At 38.1% G+C, this 21,071-nt stretch overlaps 2 protein-coding genes across 2 annotated transcripts; both read right to left on the reverse strand.

Moving 5' to 3' along the window:
- Positions 1–10,220: 10,220 nt before the first annotated feature.
- On the reverse strand, positions 10,221–13,658 carry LOC308118694 (histamine N-methyltransferase-like; the record flags this gene model as incomplete). Its single annotated transcript, XM_080478204.1, has 6 exons — positions 10,221–10,579; positions 10,788–10,881; positions 11,957–12,087; positions 12,443–12,550; positions 12,918–12,970; positions 13,528–13,658. The coding sequence occupies 6 exons, from the start codon at positions 13,656–13,658 to the stop codon at positions 10,221–10,223; spliced, it is 876 nt and encodes a 291-aa protein (XP_080334330.1).
- Positions 13,659–15,686: 2,028 nt separating this feature from the next.
- LOC308118695 (histamine N-methyltransferase-like) lies at positions 15,687–19,194 on the reverse strand (the record flags this gene model as incomplete). Its single annotated transcript, XM_080478205.1, has 6 exons — positions 15,687–16,045; positions 16,254–16,347; positions 17,431–17,561; positions 17,917–18,024; positions 18,454–18,506; positions 19,064–19,194. The coding sequence occupies 6 exons, from the start codon at positions 19,192–19,194 to the stop codon at positions 15,687–15,689; spliced, it is 876 nt and encodes a 291-aa protein (XP_080334331.1).
- Positions 19,195–21,071: the final 1,877 nt, after the last annotated feature.

The raw sequence follows: 21,071 nt of genomic DNA on the forward strand, positions 1-21,071 counted from the left end.
CAATGAAACATGCAAAGAAAATGATTTCACTTGATCATTTCCAAATTATTATTGTTTGAATGTTAAAGCTTGAGACTATTAATGAAACATCATAAATGCTAATAATCATGTTTCACTGTAATTATTTAAGGGAAATGTAAAGATCTCAGTAATACATGTGTTGCTCCAACAGCTTTATGCAATCCTTGGTAATCCATAAAAGACTTGGCTATCATAATGCATTACACACATAATTGTCATAATTTAAGTGGTTTGACTATTAAAATATGTGAAAGAAAAGAAGTCCATATAAAGCAAACCTGTTCTAGCGTATGTCTGGCTCAGAATCCAGTGTTAGTGAGTTCTGAAAGTCAGGAAAAGAGAAAGAAATAAACAGAAATATATGCAGATTTGGAGAACAATGTGTGAACTAATATTCCCACCAATGGGAACATTCACATTGCCTTGTGAAATTCATAATCCCTCTCTGTAAGAAGATGATATTTGGCAGCCACCTCCATCTACTGTAACATTGCGCCTATGGTCTTTTTGCGTCTTTAGGAGAGCCACTGGCTGAGCATTTGAAGTTTTTAATCTGGCGCTCCAGAGAGTAAGGTCACCTTTCACTACCCCCCCCCATTCCCTCTCTTTTATTTGCTCTTGCTTAGTTCTGGCAACCCTGCTATTTCACACACTATTAAAAGAAATCTGCTAATGCAAGGAGTGAGGTCCTTGGCTTGTGGAATGGAAAATGATGGCATTTCTGAATTCCGTCTCTCGCTCTCCCTCTCGTTCTCAAAAAGACCCTGGGCGTCTTGAGCAGGGTTTATGACCCTAAGATTAGTCACTTTTTGGAGCTGGATGTACTGCCCTGGGCTGTTTCTGCCAGAAACTGATTTTCATATTGATGTGCGACGTTGAACCTTCTCCAGTCCACATATTGGCTCATGCATCACCTGGACTCTGCAGCTGTCAAGCCTCAGTGATAGCAAGCGATGCAGACAATTCTTCCGTTAATAAATAAACAAGTGCGACACTGCAAGTGCGTGTTGTATTCCCAAGGCTGACGGCATACAACCACGCTCTGCACATTTCATTATCATTAACATTTCATGATGTTCAATCTCAGTTTTGTCCTGATTTTCGGATACGAAGCATAATTATGACATTTGCACACATTGTGTGTTACTTATTGAGCATGCTAATGAACAACAGTTTGTCATCAATTCTGTGCTGACATCACTGAGTGTTAAACTTCTCCCACATTTGTGTTATTTTAGTTTATATTTGTTACTTTTGTTCTTGTTGTGCCCCCCCCACCCCAATGTTTGGATCTGCTGTGGCCTTTGTGTCAACAAGCTACAAACACAGACAAAAGTGAGTGCAGGTTAAGCAAGCGTGCAATATACTTCATGCCACTGGCCTTTTTACCCTTGGTGAGAGGAGAAAAAAAGAGCAGTTGGGGAATTACATGGAGCAGAGCTTTGCATGTATTACACAGTAGAAGACTAAGGAGAGATTATCCAAGGCCAGATGTGTCTCTCTCCAAGGAAAAGAAAAAAAAAAAAAAACATGCAGTCCGTTAAGAAGCAGCCATATCCTGCCGCCAGTAAGCGTCAAGCAGCGGGGCGTCGGCGGTTGGCTGTCTGCAGCATCATGCTGGCTGTCTCTGAATATTCAAGATTTCAGGTTTAGGAAGCGGTCGTCTTTTAATGTTGTCGAGACGTCATCCATCATACTTTAGACAAACATTTTCCAAGTTGACTGATTGACGGTAATGCAGCATTAGCTTCTGTTTGCTCTGAGGCAAATGCATGCCTGTTTACGGAAATTCTGAGAGAAAATAAAATATGTGGAAGTCGCCTTTGCTTGTGTATAGACCTGTAAAGTCATTTCTCTGCAAGGAGAGAATATGTTGGACAGAATACAACAGAGTAATACAAAGATGAACCCTCTCACATATATCACAGTGTCATCCTAATATCACCACAGTCCTTTTTTTCTGGCCTAATTGTAAAAAAAGAGCTCTTTGACGAGCATTTCAAGGCGACGACACCCTGCAGTTCATGAGCTATGACTCCATAGCAAAGAAACCAGCATGCTTCTCCAGGTACTGAATTGCATTTTATTGAACCAGGGCTTGTCAGCATTTTTGGTGAGCTGGTAAAATATAATTGTGTCATCCTTTATAAAGCAGTGTTGGGTTGACAGCACCCACAGAAGCTTCATTACTCTGCTTTTTATTGGGGTGTGAAGAAGGGACATTCTCTTGGTGATGAATAACGTCTCTCTCGCATGAAGTCAAGGTAAAACACACTCACAGCGGTGGCGTGCTCCACTGGATGTACATGGATCATTTAAAATGAAATCAATTCAGCTGAGGAATTAGGGCTGGTTGCCATAATGGTTTTTATCTGACGCCCATCAATACCTGTATTGATTTGCGAGGACAATCGAATCCTGCGAGAACAGACAGATGTAAAATGCAACAAGGAATTATCTGAGAACTGCTGCAACAAAAGGTATCACAGTGTAAAATAAGGTCTGTTAATCAATAGGGGTTATAATGATTTTCCTATCATGCATTATTATGCCAACAGCATATGCATATGCTTAGAGTTTGATGGCTTTCTTTAGTGGTCTGCAAATGTGTTCATTCACTGTTCATTCAAAGCTGTTTGTTTCAGGATATAATATGCCTAATGTGGCTCTGAACTTCATGAACAGCTGCATTGAAAATATTGCATCCGGAATCAATTGGATTTTCACTACTGTTGCAGGAAAACTCCTAAAACTGTCCCCAGCTTCAGAGAGGCTCCTAAATGAGATGGCAAATACCCCCATTCACCTGTGCTGTGATTTATCAAGTTCAGCAACCATCTTTATTGTGTTTGGGTTCTCACCAGGGCTGTAAACACCATTTTATGGATGGAAAATAGACCTGTTTGACAATTTAGCGGAACATTTCATTAGAATGGGCTTAGTCGGAAACACCGGCAGGGTGAAGTAAAGCGCAAGGACCCGAGGATCCTGATCATAAGTTATTAAGAAGGGAAGGGGTCGCTCCCGGGACTCGCACTTTAAATAGAGCCCCAAAGTTTCCGACTTCATTTCCTATGCACAATCAAGCTCGCACCCATGAGAGGGAGGATATTTAAGATCCAATGAATGGATGTGAGCCAGAAACGGCATTTAATAAAAGCAGAAGACAAGATACAAGTTGATTAATGTGGTGAGGAATAATACTGCCGTGGATGATCTGCAGGGAAATGTAAGGTCTTACTTTGTTGTTTTTTTTGTTTTTTTCTTTCTCATGACAGGGATTAAGTACAAATATTCCTGCGACTGGTAATAACTCCGGGCAGGACTCTTCTGTTTCATGATCAGTTTTTAGTGCAAGTCCAGTATCTCGTCACTAATGTAGCAGCAGAAGAGACAGACATCAGCTTCAGTAATAACTGTAATGAAACTCAGATATCATCTGTAGGGTTCAAAAGATAAGGGCTTTTCCAGGCCACTGTAGATACACTGAAGACGCTGATAGACAGTATGGCAATATCCAGTATCTTCAATTTGGCTATTTTCAAGCAATAACACAATAATTTCCTACTTAATTTTCCTTTACCCAACAGCATCAATGACGTTTTAACATTTTAGTTATTTTGAAACTGTTTGAACCTATGTTCAAACAGTTCATCTAACCTATCTAACCTATGTTTACACAGTTAGATGAACAAATATGATATGCATGGAAAGAAAAGTTCAGACTGTTACTCTATCATATTGCATCGCATCACATTGTATCACATCATATCACATCATATCAAGCTAGCATCATTCGACTAAAAAATTACTGATTAAAAGTATTCACTTCTTACTTTTTACTGCAGAAAATGACAAGAACAGCCTCAAACCAGTGTGAGGGATGTTCAGTGAAGGTGCACGTCACCCAGTGTAATTAAGGAGCATCTCTCCCTCAGGAACCCTCCCCATTCACAAAGTGAACCAGTAAAACTTAAAAAAAAAAAAATCTATTAAAAAAAAAGTAAAAAAAAAAAAAAAAAGGTATATAATAGCATTCCTTAGAGTCAATATAACATTGTTTCTCAAATTGTTATCACCAGTTGTCAGGCACAAATAAAATTTCTTCAGAAGTAGCGTGTTTATTGCTTGAACTACCCCTCACAGCCAGAAAAGTTCTGAAACTGTAGTAACATAACAAAATTAGAATGTATAATTTAGGAGTTCACTAAACAAATTAAGTTATCTGTTCAGTAGTGGTGCATTGATGATATTTCTGACCTGGTTTATCTCTCATGCCGTGTAGAATAGTCGCATACACAATAAATACAATGACATTGTTTATTCACACCCATAGGAACAGTCCTGAACATTGCAGTGGAAGGCCTTCAATCATCACATTAATGACACAGACAAAGGTAAACTTGATTAGAACAGAGTCACCCGATTCAGCCCTCGCTGATTTGTGGTTAAATTACCCCGGATTGATTTAAACCTGCAAGTCTACAGGATCACTTTTCTGCAGGAGAAAATTTTGTGAAAGGAAAACATCTTGTTTTGCAGAAACTGCTAATTGACAGGAGAATATCTCAGTACTATATATATATATATATATATATATATATATTTAAAGTACCAGCAGTCATCAATCAAAGAGCCATATTCTGCCTATCAGACTCATAGAGGACAGATGCTATATAACAGCAGCTGCTAAACAGGACTAATTCTCCAGAATGAATTATGCCGCAGAGGCCGGCCATTTACAGGACTAGTATCAGAGCCATATTTCAAGGGCCGGCCGCAGCCTCTGCCCATTAAAGTGTGTGTGATGTATTTTAGGGCCGGTTTATGTCCTGCTCTGGTCTCACAGAGGGCTACACACTGACATGATGGCTGATAGAAGATGCCTCTGGCCTGATACTGGCTTGCCAAACAGAGGGAAGTAGAGGTGAAGAGCCATATTAAAGAAGATAGACATCTGAAGAGTCAATTTGGCAGAGCAGTGTATATGCAGCTTAGGAAAATACCGAAATGCCATCAGTCCTTTTCCTTGAAAAAGAGTGCTGGGGGGAGAGACATCATGAATGCATGGTCAATTACTGAGATTAATACCTGCAATCCTGCTCACTGTTTTGCTATTTAGCCTTTGAAAATAGCAATAGAAATATTTTTAGGGAACATTTCCCTAAAAATGACGATGAAATAACAAACATATCTTCAGCTCTTATGTTATTTTTGTTAACACCACAAAAATACTGCAGGGTTTGGGTTTGGAAACATTAGCAGTGAAATGAGCCTCTACAAAATTCACGAGTTTATTATTTGCCATGTTCCATTTAAAATGAGGATGTTATGGGAGTCCAGTGTGTCCAGAGCTACGTAGAATGTCTGCGACAGTTGTTTTTATTTGTATCATGGAGCTTTTTAATAATTACTTTTAAATAGTAAATTGCGTTCTTTTGAATTCAAATTTTTTTTTTTCTTTTGAGTGAAGTGACTTCTCAATAAAGGCCAGTAGCAAAAACCAACAAGCACATACAAAGATAATACTTTTCCATGTAATACATCCCGATAATGTTGGAAGTATATTGATATTACAGCGCCATAAGCCTTTAAAAATATGGCATATTTCTTCATTATGCTACATTTAAGAGGATTTACATTAACGTGCTGCTCGGTGTCAAAGGTTAGAGCTTCAGCCAGATGGACTGAAGATATGTGTCTCTTATGAGAAATATTTTCCCCTGGACGTTTGACATAGCCATGTGAAGGTTGTGTTGCAACAGCTGCAACATCTAACCAGTGGTAATGGTGTGCAGACGTTCAGAATAAAACCCCAGTTTTCTTAAATACAGATTTTAAATCGCGTGTTGTGGAAATGGAAGTGTACGTCACACACACTCTTGAGAGACATGGCTTGTCATGATACCAGTCAAAAGAAGGGGGCAGAAAGTAAATATAAATGATATGCAGGTATCAATACAACAACATCAAGCTGTGGAGACACTTCTAAGCATAATCAATCATATTGAAAACAATGTGATGATGTGTGAAATATTTCAGTGCCCAGAACTTCCTCCATGATAAGACGCCAACTGGCACGTGAAGTAAATAGTTCTTGAAGAGCATTAGTGGCAAACAGTGAACTGAGGTTGATTATCTCTGTGACTAATGCTCTGTCACTCTGTGCTGTGAGAGGGTCCCAGCGAGGACCCCCAGTAATAGAGCCTGAGCAGGTGTTGAAAGCCCGCTGACATCAGGGGGGAGTGCACTGACAAGAATTTCTGATGAATTTCAATTACTGATCTATTAAAGCTAATGAGGTAAATGAGCAGCCAGAATACATTTGCTAGATTGTTGGAGACAAGACCTGAGTGGTTTGACAGGATCTTGTGCATGCAGTGAGGTTTAGAAAAAGGTTTATAACAGCATGACGAGCTTGAGCTAAAACTGAAACTGAGTTGGGTCAAACAACCAAGAGGATCCAAGAGGATATTATTTTCATATATTAGGCATATTGTTGGGTCAACTTTGATAAAAACTTGTGATTCTAACACTTTGCTGTTATGCCAGATCTAAATATGAACTCAGTGTGCCATCTACAGGAAGTTGTACTGTAGAGCAGGCACGCAGAGTCACCTGATCTCTCAGAACTGCATCACCATCTGCTGGTTTTATGTTGAACAGCATCACAGGGAACTTTAACAAATACTGTACATTCTAATCTAAGAATTTCCCGACATAGGCAAGATTGGAGCAATATTTCACAAAAAAACACAAAATAAAATAAAATAAAATAAAACTAAATTGCAAATGTCACCTTATTATTGAAATTAACTTATTAACTAAACAATACATTTTGGGAACTTTGTGTAATTCTGCCAATGAATAAAAATGTCCCCACTTTTGAGAAAGCACCTGTTCTGGCACTATGCAAAAAGATAGATTTTAGAAAATAGATTTTAGTTGGAAAGAAATGTCTTTGAATAAGCATAGTCTGTACAAAACTGTAAAAACCAAAAACAATGCAATCAAAACACTAAAGCAGAAACTGAAATAACTGGTCTTGGATCCACCCCACGCTGACACGTTGACATTTATGTTGATCTTGTGAAGTTATAAGTGAAAAATTGCATTAATAATTACTGCTCAACACATTTCACTTCCCACAAACTGATGTAACTTCTTCCACACACACTACACTCATCCAAGTATGTGCACATTATTACGTTATTGTAATTGAGAGAAGAAATTCAAACACAATCATCCTTTTGAGGATTAACTCTGTATTACAGCAACTAGTAAAGTGATCTACAAACTTTTAAAGGATTAACTACCAACTATATGAGTCCTACTATGGTTCAGCAAATTATTATTTTTAACTTTTATACTTTGAAACACCAAAAAGGTGCATTAATAGTAATAGTCCATGTTAGCACACTCATAAAATCCCAGGTTGTGAGACATAACAATTGAAAGATCCTGATTAAAACAGGAAGCATGAAATGACAGACAAAATAAGAGACAATTTTAAACATTTGGGGCCTGAAAATACTCATTTTCAGTTTTGTAAGTGATAATTGATTGATACAAGACATTAGCTGCTTAACAATGTGTGACAGCAGTTCTCTGAGTCCCATCTTGGCAAAAACCATACAAAAGTTCTCCTTATAGATACATTTGTTAGTCATACCTTCCAATTATGGTCCCACTAAGTGAATCCGCCTATCAGAATGGCTCTGTGCAACAAATACTGTGACTACTTGACTGGTTCCTCTCATGATAGTAACAAAGTTACAGTGACATGCAAAAGTATTCATACACCTCAAACCTTTCCGCATTTTGTCACATTACAAGCACAAATTTAAATGTCTTTTATAGGGATTATATGTCATAGATCACAGTTGATGTATAATGGTGAAGTGGGAGGAATTTTTTTTTACAAATAAAACTGAAAAGTGTGCCCAGAAGTATTCATCCCACCAGAGTCAATACTTTGTGGAGCTTCCTTTCACTCCAATCACAGCTTTACACATCAAGAAACTAAGATTATTTGGCCATTCTTCTTTGTAAAATAGTTGTAGCTCAGTCAGCAGTGAAGGAGAGCATCTATGAAAAATTATTTTCAAGTTGTGCCAGAGATTCTTCAATTGGATGAAGGTCTGGACATCGGCTTGGCCATTCTAACACATGAATATGGTTTGATAAACAAAGCTTTCCATTGTAGCTCTGGCTGTATGTTTAAGATTGTTGTCCTGCTGGAAGCTGAGCCTCCATTACAGTCTCAAGTCTTCTGCAGGTTATAACCGATTTTCCTCAAAGATTGCTCTGTATTTGGCTCCATCCATGTTCCCTTCAACTCTGACCGGTCTGTCGATTTAGGGAGGGCCATCTTTTAGTAGTCTTGAAGTTGTGCCATATACTTTTCATTTTTAGATGATAGATTGTACAGTGCTCCCTCAGATGATGTCAAACCTTGGGATACTATTTTTATTTTTTTTTTCAAACCTCACTCTGCTTTAAATTTCTAAACAACTTTCTCCCTGATCTGTTTCGTGTTTTTGTTGGTCGTCATGATGCTGTTTGTTCAAAAATGTCCTCGAATGAACGGAGGCCTTTAAAGAGCAGCTGGATTTAAACTGAGATTAGATTGCACATAGGTGGCCTCTGTTTACTAATTAGATGATTTAAGGAGGCACTTGGTTCCTCTGGATTTTATCTATCAGAGTAAAGGTGGTTACTTAATACTTTTGCACACCACACTTCAGATTTCAGATAAAAACCATTATGGCAACCAGCCCTAATTCCTCAGCTGAATTGATTTCATTTTAAATGATCCATGTACATCCAGTGGAGCACGCCACCGCTGTGAGTGTGTTTTACCTTGACTTCATGCGAGAGAGACGTTATTCATCACCAAGAGAATGTCCCTTCTTCACACCCCACTTCAGAATTATATAATTTACAATAAAGCATTTTGTGTTTGTCTGTCAGATAAAATATCCATAAAATACATTTACATTTGTGGTTGTAAACTGACAAAATGTGGAAAAGTTCAAGGTGTGTGAATACTTTTGGAAGCCACTATATCAGCATAAAATTAAACTTAATTAGGATTTACTTTTAGGATCTTTTCATTGTTTTATTGCCTTTGCACAGAGTGTGTTAACTTGTGTTAATCAGAATGCACATACAAGAATATTCTTAAAGTGAAAATAACAGAGGTTCAAAATGAGATGACCTTATTGTTTCATGTCAGTATCTAAAAGTGGAACATTTACATGTGGCTGATTATAACTTGACCTCTTCATCATCTAAAATTTACACTTTATTCAGATTAGTGTTTGAGAGAGTTGGAGCATGTCCCAGGAGACATCGTGCACAGACACGTTGGTGCAGTGTACTCCGTGACTCAATGGCCACTCAGGCCGGGGCTGACATGCACACACACATGCACAGGGAGTTTAAAGTCAATAATTATCCAAACACGGATATCTCTGGAATCGAGATCACCAAAGAGGTCATTTATTACCTCCACAGAGAGTCACTGACCCAAAATCATATCTGTTGTTGTGTGGTCAAAGTGCCTTGAATCCCACTGCACCATCATACTCATGTTACACATGCATCGCAGTGTCAGAGCCGGGCTGTGACAAATGAAGGGAGTCTGACGAGGTTTCAAAGGCTCAATGTCTATCTATACAAAAACTGAGATAAATGTGGAAATCAGAAGTCAGTAGTGTGTGCAAACAAAACAAAACAAAACAGAACAGAACAGAACAGAACAGAACAAAACAGCAGCAGCAGCCATGCCCTGCTCCTGCCAGGCCGTCCAGAGGAAAAACACCACTAGTGTGGGAGGAGGGGAGCCTTTTAACTCTTCACACCGACCCAGTGACCAATTCCGCTGATGAAGCCTCTGCCCTGCAAAAGGAAAAACAACAGCAGAAACGGGAGCATCTAGTGGAGAGGAGGGGCCATCACAGTTGATGTTTGGTTCGTTCAATATCAACTGGTTAAAAGATAACCGAGTTTTGAACAACCGGGTGCTGGTCTCTTCAAGCAAGTCTCTGATCTTGGTTACACCATCTTTGTTGAAAAGTGTATTAGTGATTTAGTACAGTGACTCAAAGTGGACTAAGAGGGGGAAAATGATTTGACCAGACTTATTGCAAATGCATAGAACAGAGAAAGATACTCTTAATGGTCATTTGTCAAACTTAAGCATGGACAAGAATGCAGCTGAAGGAGTTGTCAAAGAAAAACCTGCCATCTTTAATTGTGCTGCATTTGTCTCTGAGAAGATCCAGAAGGCCGGCTCTGATGTCTGGTGTGAAGGACTGGCTGAAGTGATCTCTTAATGTCATGAAACTCAGCAGACGTTCTCCAGTGGTGCTGCTCGGATTGAAGCACTCAGTGATGTCGAATGAGTCTGGGATCACAAACTCATCATATTTCAGACCCTGGCTCTTCAGAAAGGCAATGACATCTCCAGAGTGTATTTTTGGTTCGTCGGTGGTGGTACCAGCACAAAGCTCCTTCGAATAAGTCTTCCACATGGTGACCCAGCTAGAGGTGGCTGGATGGTAAAGAAAGCAAACAATTACACAAAAACATCCAGAAATAAAATATCTATCTTACAATAAAACTGATATATGCTATCTAAATAATATAAGAATTCTCACAGTTGGTGGATCTCATAGATTCAAATATTCCTATGGTAGCCCCTCTTTTTGATTACAATATATCAAACTTACAAGAGTGATTTCAAACTGATGCTTGCTTACCTGCATTTAGGATGATCAGAAGCCTGCCGTTATTCTTCAGAAGACTGTGATGAAACTTGAGCGTTTCATGGAAGTCTTTCAAATAGTAGACCATCTGTTGAAGAAAGTGTCACTGAAAACATTAATTTTGAATTTTCTGAAGAAACATACATGCAAATAACATGTGTTTCATTGAAGGAAATCTCCATGGACACCTTTATTAAATGTAGTGTAGTGTAGTGTAGTGATGACCGATTCATGAACTAATCAGGCACATCATTAAAAACAACAACCTCGGAGTAAGTTGGCTGATCCTGTGCTGACAGTAAAGCATCAATATATTAAAGCTGGGAAGGCTTCAAAGTCTCAGTTTTTTGTTTTTTTTACATAATAATGACTTTTCTCGCCATCACTTGGCTGGTAAAAACACTACGTGGAAGTTCCCATGATGAAGGAGAAAATTAAATCACTTAAAACCAGGCGATGTTCCACAATCACTCTGTGGACCATTTGCCATTTTTGTAAATGTTATTTGGGTTCAAACAACACACGACAACATTTACTAGCCTGTAAATGAATCTTGGCCAACAGTGATCATGTTTCAAGTTCAGAGAGATCCCAACAACCACCAAACACATACAACAACATTAGAGCTGTAAGCAGAGTCGAACGGGCTGAACAGAGCATGTACGTCTCACTTCCTGTTTCTAGCAGGTGGCGCTATGCCCGATACATACATACATACATACATACATACATACATACATACATACATACATACATACATACATACATACATACACGTGGACAAAAACATATCCTTATTAATAATAATAAACCCCAGGGTTTCAATGGAGTCCTTCAGCTCTTTTAGTGCCCTGATAAGCTGGCGTTTCAGCCATCATTTTCTGGTTTTATTTGAAGTCTTTCAGATTTCTAAGCCTGTCCAGTTTATTACTTTTCAACTCTATATCCATCAGGGGTCAAGATTAACAAGATACTTAATGTTACTCATCCTTCAGTCATTCTAAAGACTGAAGGATCATTAGACTGACTGTTACATGTACATAGATCAGCCAATCTATATACATGTAGCACTGTTCAGTTTGTGCAGCGTACAGGTCATCATGGAGACAAAAGACATTTAAACAAGATCTACTTCAAATAAGTTAGTGAGATAGTCATAATACATGAATCATGTGTATGAAGTCAAACTTCTTCATGTCTTCTTTTGCTTTCACTTGCTTCTCGTAGTCCTCACTCGGCATGATGTGCCAAGTGAATGGGATCTTCTGCAGGTTGGCTGTATTCGCCAGCAATGCTTGAAGGTGGACATAGAAAGAATAAGAAAACTGATTACCTGGTCAGTTTGTCTGAGTATACATAGAGTAGGAGAAGATATTTAATTGTCAACGTACAGCACAATCAAATCATACACAAAACCTATGTTAGCTCTCACCATCCATGAAAACATACAGATCTAAATACATCCCACTGCTCTTTATGGGCATATAACTTTATGTCACACCCAAAATCAAAGACAGAGGAAAAAAAAAAAGCTTTCAAGTTGCAATGACCAGAAATATTTAAGACTGATGACTGTAACATGAACAGGAGTGTAAATAATATCATTTTCTTCCTGTATCTGATTTTAGTGACAGGGGAATCATCATTACCTTTGAAACGGTCTGTGAATTGAACGCTTCCTTCCACAATATCAACCGCGATGGGCACGGCAGGAGAAACAGACTGGAGTAAAGATAACATCTCCACATCCATCTCACCTGGAATAAATAAAGAATTTTGAAAATCAGTGTCTGTGTTTGCTGCTATCAAAGGAATGGAACAAAATGTGAATGTGTATGCACACACACACACACACACACACACACACACACACACACACACACACACACACACACACACACACACACACACACGCACACACTCAGTTTCACTCATTCAATCATTGACTTTGGTTTTCGTGAGTTTAATCATGAACAGTAAAGTACAACATGTATTCACTTTGATAGTCCACTCACTGAACTTATTCCTCCCACACATTCTGTTAAAGAATGTTCATATTCTTAATGTTACACACATGAAGGCACAGTAAGTTCCTTGGTTTAAGAGAGTAACTTTATCTCTTACCTCCCCCACTTCCAACACCAAGAACATCCAGGCTGCTTTTACCAGCTCCAATTCTACACCAACAGGGAAAAGGTAGAAACATAAAAAAGAGAACAAGAAGAAAAGAAAATTATTAAAACAAGACTCAAGTTATAGAATTTACTTAATTGTCCATTTAAACAAATAGCCTTTCAGATTATCATCTGCCTTTCAGATCTGCTATCAGTTTATCATTTAATTAATGTATATTTTGTAAAAATCAATCACAGCAGTTTTTCAATATGCTTGGCTTATATTTAGAATGTATTTAATTCATATTTTGGTAATATGTCTCATTTTGGTCAGCACAAGTGTGCAAAAATACATCAAACAGTCTTTTCATCAATTAAAAACACGACCTGAGGACGACATTATGTTGTATTTCGACATAAACTGAATTACATTCATTTCTAACTTTTATATCCTGAAGTAAGAAAAATATAACTTTTACATAACAAATACATTTGTTTTGCTCCGGACTGCGTTATCAAACCAGTTAGTTGTCTTACTAGTTGCCGGTTGCTTATAGTCATGAACAAGAGAAAAACACATTGGTTACAGTTAGCGCTGATTTTCTGTCTGTTTACTTTACCTTTCAAATTCTGGTAGCAGGATGTGACGAAGATGCTGGAGTTGGACTTCATGTTCTTTAGTGTGTTCCAAGAAGAAATCGAAGTTTTCAATAATGGTCCCGTCATAACAAGTCTGCTTTCCAGTACCCATGATCGATTTCTGCTATTTTTTAAGAAGAAAAGGGAAAAAAGTAACAACTTTCTGAAATAGATTTAGGATGTTTTAGTGTTCAGTAAAGTGGTACCTTTGAATAATTCAAATATCTTTCCAACGGAAAACACCTGCAGCTTCTTCCAGTGTCCTACAGCTTCTGAGGTTTTATTTTGTTGTCATGGGGTTTAGTACAGATTTACTCATAGTTTATTATGTATCAGAACTGGCAGAGCAGAGTTCATGGGACTCAGGATTGAGCATTAATGAAAATAAGTAAAACTTGTGTAGCAGCCTTTGTGGAGTGAAGGGGGGGGGGGGGGGGGTCAAAGGATGACGGGAAGTGCTCCTCGTAACTTTGTTAACGTGTTGCTCTGTTTACATGTTATAGTTCCGTGTTTGAGTTTTACCGTGATAGACAGTTACAGTTTGTGTATTGTGTGTCCTTTCTTACGTGGGATTTCTGGGCATTGTATGTAACACCCTGAGCCGAGGTGAGGTGTCAGGTGAGCACACCCCTCGGAGCGGGGCATGTTATGGTGATTCATATAAAGACATACCTGAGCATTAGCGTCTCCTGGTCCCTGAATGTGCACTGCAGCGCTACACTATGCTGGAAAAAAACAAGAACAGTCAAGCCCACAAGGATGTTGTGAATTTTTAGAGTGGATTTATTTTTGTTTATATATTCACAGTTGTGTATTTGTTTATGGTCATGACTGTGGTATTCTATAGAATGTGCGGGAAGTTGAGTGGGACCGTTTTAGGGTCACTACTGGATGACCTTATTTTAATCAATTTATTGACCTTATTCCGCGCCGCCCAATTTCAATTCTCGGTTCTTCCACATTTTTTCTTAAGCAAATTACATTGTGGTTATCTCGTCTATAAAACTGCCATAAACCATAACAAACAACGCTGCTACCAGGATATTATAGTGGGAACATGAAAACTGAGCTGAGATGACTGACGGGATCATGTTGCCTCATCCAAGTTTTCCTCTACAATCATTTAGTAATGGCGGGCTGTCATTCCTAAATCCCCACCCCCGCTCCTGCAAATTTCTTTTCTTCTCTTTAATTGACGCAAACACACCGCCGGCACAAATCTCCACCTTCCCAGCAGAGTCCTGCACTGGGCCCCAATCCGGCTCCACAAACCACCAAGCAAGGAGGCTATATAAGATTTATAGGAAGGTTTTTTATTTTACGTTTCACTGTATTCTGCAGGAGAATGTTTCATTAAAATGTACTTGATATTGAGATTGTTATCATTTTCAATACTAATTGCGTGACTTTGCAAAATTATAGACAGTTTCATCACGTAAACTGTGACCACAACAAAGAAAATCTTTCAAGTGTAAATTCAAAGGTTTTCATATCAATATTTTACCAGTCCAGCCACTCAAGATGAAACTGGACTGAATGTGGCTTCTGAAGTTACATTTTATTTAGTATATATTATATACATGTGTATATATGTATGTATATTATATTATATACATCTTTATATTGGTTGAGGTATGTGATTTTAAATAAGTATGTTTCTTCCACATCAAATTTGATGTTTGGTTCGTTCAATATCAACTGGTTAAAAGATAACCGAGTTTTGAACAGCCGGGCCCTGGTCTCTTCAAGCAAGTCTCTGATCTTGGTTACGCCATCACAGAATCTTATTGCAAAATATTCTTCTTACATTTTGATTCTCTTCAAAGGAAAACAATTTATAAACATAGGCACTGGACTGCATGACACTGATGCCCAGAATGATTTGAGACACAACAATTGATGGTAAGGAGAGGAAAGATTTATTTCAAATTTGATCTTGAGATGATAACAGGTAAAATACTACATCTGATAAGTAAAATAATGTGAGTGACACATTGGCTATGGATGGACTTTGTTGAAAAGTGTATTAGTGATTTAGTACAGTGACTCAAAGTGGACTAAGAGGGGGAAAATGATTTGACCAGACTTATTGCAAATGCATAGAACAGAGAAAGATACTCTTAATGGTCATTTGTCAAACTTAAGCATGGACAAGAATGCAGCTGAAGGAGTTGTCAAAGAAAAACCTGCCATCTTTAATTGTGCTGCATTTGTCTCTGAGAAGATCCAGAAGGCCGGCTCTGATGTCTGGTGTGAAGGACTGGCAGAAGTGATCTCTTAATGTCATGAAACTCAGCAGACGTTCTCCAGTGGTGCTGCTCGGATTGAAGCACTCAGTGATGTCGAATGAGTCTGGGATCACAAACTCATCATATTTCAGACCCTGGCTCTTCAGAAAGGCAATGACATCTCCAGAGTGTATTTTTGGTTCGTCGGTGGTGGTACCAGCACAAAGCTCCTTCGAATAAGTCTTCCACATGGTGACCCAGCTAGAGGTGGCTGGATGGTAAAGAAAGCAAACAATTACACAAAAACATCCAGAAATAAAATATCTATCTTACAATAAAACTGATATATGCTATCTAAATAATATAAGAATTCTCACAGTTGGTGGATCTCATAGATTCAAATATTCCTATGGTAGCCCCTCTTTTTGATTACAATATATCAAACTTACAAGAGTGATTTCAAACTGATGCTTGCTTACCTGCATTTAGGATGATCAGAAGCCTGCCGTTATTCTTCAGAAGACTGTGATGAAACTTGAGCGTTTCATGGAAGTCTTTCAAATAGTAGACCATCTGTTGAAGAAAGTGTCACTGAAAACATTAATTTTGAATTTTCTGAAGAAACATACATGCAAATAACATGTGTTTCATTGAAGGAAATCTCCATGGACACCTTTATTAAATGTAGTGTAGTGTAGTGTAGTGATGACCGATTCATGAACTAATCAGGCACATCATTAAAAACAACAACCTCGGAGTAAGTTGGCTGATCCTGTGCTGACAGTAAAGCATCAATATATTAAAGCTGGGAAGGCTTCAAAGTCTCAGTTTTTTGTTTTTTTTACATAATAATGAATTTTCTCGCCATCACTTGGCTGGTAAAAACACTACATGGAAGTTCCCATGATGAAGGAGAAAATTAAATCACTTAAAACCAGGCGATGTTCCACAATCACTCTGTGGACCATTTGCCATTTTTGTAAATGTTATTTGGGTTCAAACAACACACGACAACATTTACTAGCCTGTAAATGAATCTTGGCCAACAGTGATCATGTTTCAAGTTCAGAGAGATCCCAACAACCACCAAACACATACAACAACATTAGAGCTGTAAGCAGAGTCGAACGGGCTGAACAGAGCATGTACGTCTCACTTCCTGTTTCTAGCAGGTGGCGCTATGCCCGATACATACATACATACATACATACATACATACATACATACATACATACATACATACATACATACATACATACATACATACACGTGGACAAAAACATATCCTTATTAATAATAATAAACCCCAGGGTTTCAATGGAGTCCTTCAGCTCTTTTAGTGCCCTAATAAGCTGGCGTTTCAGCCATCATTTTCTGGTTTTATTTGAAGTCTTTCAGATTTCTAAGGCTGTCCAGTTTATTATTTTTCAACTCTATATCCATCAGGGGTCAAGATTAACAAGATACTTAATGTTACTCATCCTTCAGTCATTCTAAAGACTGAAGGATCATTAGACTGACTGTTACATGTACATAGATCAGCCAATCTATATACATGTAGCACTGTTCAGTTTGTGCAGCGTACAGGTCATCATGGAGACAAAAGACATTTAAACAAGATCTACTTCAAATAAGTTAGTGAGATAGTCATAATACATGAATCATGTGTATGAAGTCAAACTTCTTCATGTCTTCTTTGGCTTTCACTTGCTTCTCGTAGTCCTCACTCGGCATGATGTGCCAAGTGAATGGGATCTTCTGCAGGTTGGCTGTATTCGCCAGCAATGCTTGAAGGTGGACATAGAAAGAATAAGAAAACTGATTACCTGGTCAGTTTGTCTGAGTATACATAGAGTAGGAGAAGATATTTAATTGTCAACGTACAGCACAATCAAATCATACACAAAACCTATGTTAGCTCTCACCATCCATGAAAACATACAGATCTAAATACATCCCACTGCTCTTTATGGGCATATAACTTTATGTCACACCCAAAATCAAAGACAGAGGAAAAAAAAAAAGCTTTCAAGTTGCAATGACCAGAAATATTTAAGACTGATGACTGTAACATGAACAGGAGTGTAAATAATATCATTTTCTTCCTGTATCTGATTTTAGTGACGGGGGAATCATCATTACCTTTGAAACGGTCTGTGAATTGAACGCTTCCTTCCACAATATCAACCGCGATGGGCACGGCAGGAGAAACAGACTGGAGTAAAGATAACATCTCCACATCCATCTCACCTGGAATAAATAAAGAATTTTGAAAATCAGTGTCTGTGTTTGCTGCTATCAAAGGAATGGGACAAAATGTGAATGTGTATGCACACACACACACACACACACACACACACACACACACACACACACACACACACACACACACACACACACACACACACACACACACACACACACACACACACACACACACACACACACACACACACACACACACACACACACACACTCAGTTTCACTCATTCAATCATTGACTTTGGTTTTCGTGAGTTTAATCATGAACAGTAAAGTACAACATGTATTCACTTTGATAGTCCACTCACTGAACTTATTCCTCCCACACATTCTGTTAAAGAATGTTCATATTCTTAATGTTACACACATGAAGGCACAGTAAGTTCCTTGGTTTAAGAGAGTAACTTTATCTCTTACCTCCCCCACTTCCAACACCAAGAACATCCAGGCTGCTTTTACCAGCTCCAATTCTACACCAACAGGGAAAAGGTAGAAACATAAAACAGAGAACAGGAAGAAAAGAAAATTATTAAAACAAGACTCAAGTTATAGAATTTACTTAATTGTCCATTTAAACAAATAGCCTTTCAGATTATCATCTGCCTTTCAGATCTGCTATCAGTTTATCATTTAATTAATGTATATTTTGTAAAAATCAATCACAGCAGTTTTTCAATATGCTTGGCTTATATTTAGAATGTATTTAATTCATATTTTGGTAATATATCTCATTTTGGTCAGCACAAGTGTGCAAAAATACATCAAACAGTCTTTTCATCAATTAAAAACACGACCTGAGGACGACATTATGTTGTATTTCGACATAAACTGAATTACATTCATTTCTAACTTTTATATCCTGAAGTAAGAAAAATATAACTTTTACATAACAAATACATTTGTTTTGCTCCGGACTGCGTTATCAAACCATTTAGTTGTCTTACTAGTTGCCGGTTGCTTATAGTCATGAACAAGAGAAAAACACATTGGTTACAGTTAGCGCTGATTTTCTGTCTGTTTACTTTACCTTTCAAATTCTGGTAGCAGGATGTGACGAAGATGCTGGAGTTGGACTTCATGTTCTTTAGTGTGTTCCAAGAAGAAATCGAAGTTTTCAATAATGGTCCCGTCATAACAAGTCTGCTTTCCAGTACCCATGATCGATTTCTGCTATTTTTTAAGAAGAAAAGGGAAAAAAGTAACAACTTTCTGAAATAGATTTAGGATGTTTTAGTGTTCAGTAAAGTGGTACCTTTGAATAATTCAAATATCTTTCCAACGGAAAACACCTGCAGCTTCTTCCAGTGTCCTACAGCTTCTGAGGTTTTATTTTGTTGTCATGGGGTTTAGTACAGATTTACTCATAGTTTATTAGGTATCAGAACTGGCAGAGCAGAGTTCATGGGACTCAGGATTGAGCATTAATGAAAATAAGTAAAACTTGTGTAGCAGCCTTTGTGGAGTGAAGGGGGGGGGGGGGGGGGTCAAAGGATGACGGGAAGTGCTCCTCGTAACTTTGTTAACGTGTTGCTCTGTTTACATGTTATAGTTCCGTGTTTGAGTTTTACCGTGATAGACAGTTACAGTTTGTGTATTGTGTGTCCTTTCTTACGTGGGATTTCTGGGCATTGTATGTAACACCCTGAGCCGAGGTGAGGTGTCAGGTGAGCACACCCCTCGGAGCGGGGCATGTTATGGTGATTCAAATAAAGACATACCTGAGCATTAGCGTCTCCTGGTCCCTGAATGTGCACTGCAGCGCTACACTATGCTGGAAAAAAACAAGAACAGTCAAGCCCACAAGGATGTTGTGAATTTTTAGAGTGGATTTATTTTTGTTTATATATTCACAGTTGTGTATTTGTTTATGGTCATGACTGTGGTATTCTATAGAATGTGCGGGAAGTTGAGTGGGACCGTTTTAGGGTCACTACTGGATGACCTTATTTTAATCAATTTATTGACCTTATTCCGCGCCGCCCAATTTCAATTCTCGGTTCTTCCACATTTTTTCTTAAGCAAATTACATTGTGGTTATCTCGTCTATAAAACTGCCATAAACCATAACAAACAACGCTGCTACCAGGATATTATAGTGGGAACATGAAAACTGAGCTGAGATGACTGACGGGATCATGTTGCCTCATCCAAGTTTTCCTCTACAATCATTTAGTAATGGCGGGCTGTCATTCCTAAATCCCCACCCCCGCTCCTGCAAATTTCTTTTCTTCTCTTTAATTGACGCAAACACACCGCCGGCACAAATCTCCACCTTCCCAGCAGAGTCCTGCACTGGGCCCCAATCCGGCTCCACAAACCACCAAGCAAGGAGGCTATATAAGATTTATAGGAAGGTTTTTTATTTTACGTTTCACTGTATTCTGCAGGAGAATGTTTCATTAAAATGTACTTGATATTGAGATTGTTATCATTTTCAATACTAATTGCGTGACTTTGCAAAATTATAGACAGTTTCATCACGTAAACTGTGACCACAACAAAGAAAATCTTTCAAGTGTAAATTCAAAGGTTTTCATATCAATATTTTACCAGTCCAGCCACTCAGGATGAAACTGGACTGAATGTGGCTTCTGAAGTTACATTTTATTTAGTATATATTATATACATGTGTATATATGTATGTATATTATATTATATACATCTTTATATTGGTTGAGGTATGTGATTTTAAATAAGTATGTTTCTTCCACATCAAATTTGATGTTTGGTTCGTTCAATATCAACTGGTTAAAAGATAACCGAGTTTTGAACAGCCGGGTGCTGGTCTCTTCAAGCAAGTCTCTGATCTTGGTTACGCCATCACAGAATCTTATTGCAAAATATTCTTCTTACATTTTGATTCTCTTCAAAGGAAAACAATTTATAAACATAGGCACTGGACTGCATGACACTGATGCCCAGAATGATTTGAGACATAACAAACGATGGTAAGGAGAGGAAAGATTTATTTCAAATTTGATTTTGAGATGATAACAGGTCAAATACTACATCTGATAAGTAAAATAATGTGAGTG

Source organism: Lipophrys pholis (genome assembly GCF_963383615.2).
Source record: "Lipophrys pholis genome assembly, chromosome: 13".
Classification (NCBI taxonomy): Eukaryota; Metazoa; Chordata; class Actinopteri; order Blenniiformes; family Blenniidae; genus Lipophrys; species Lipophrys pholis.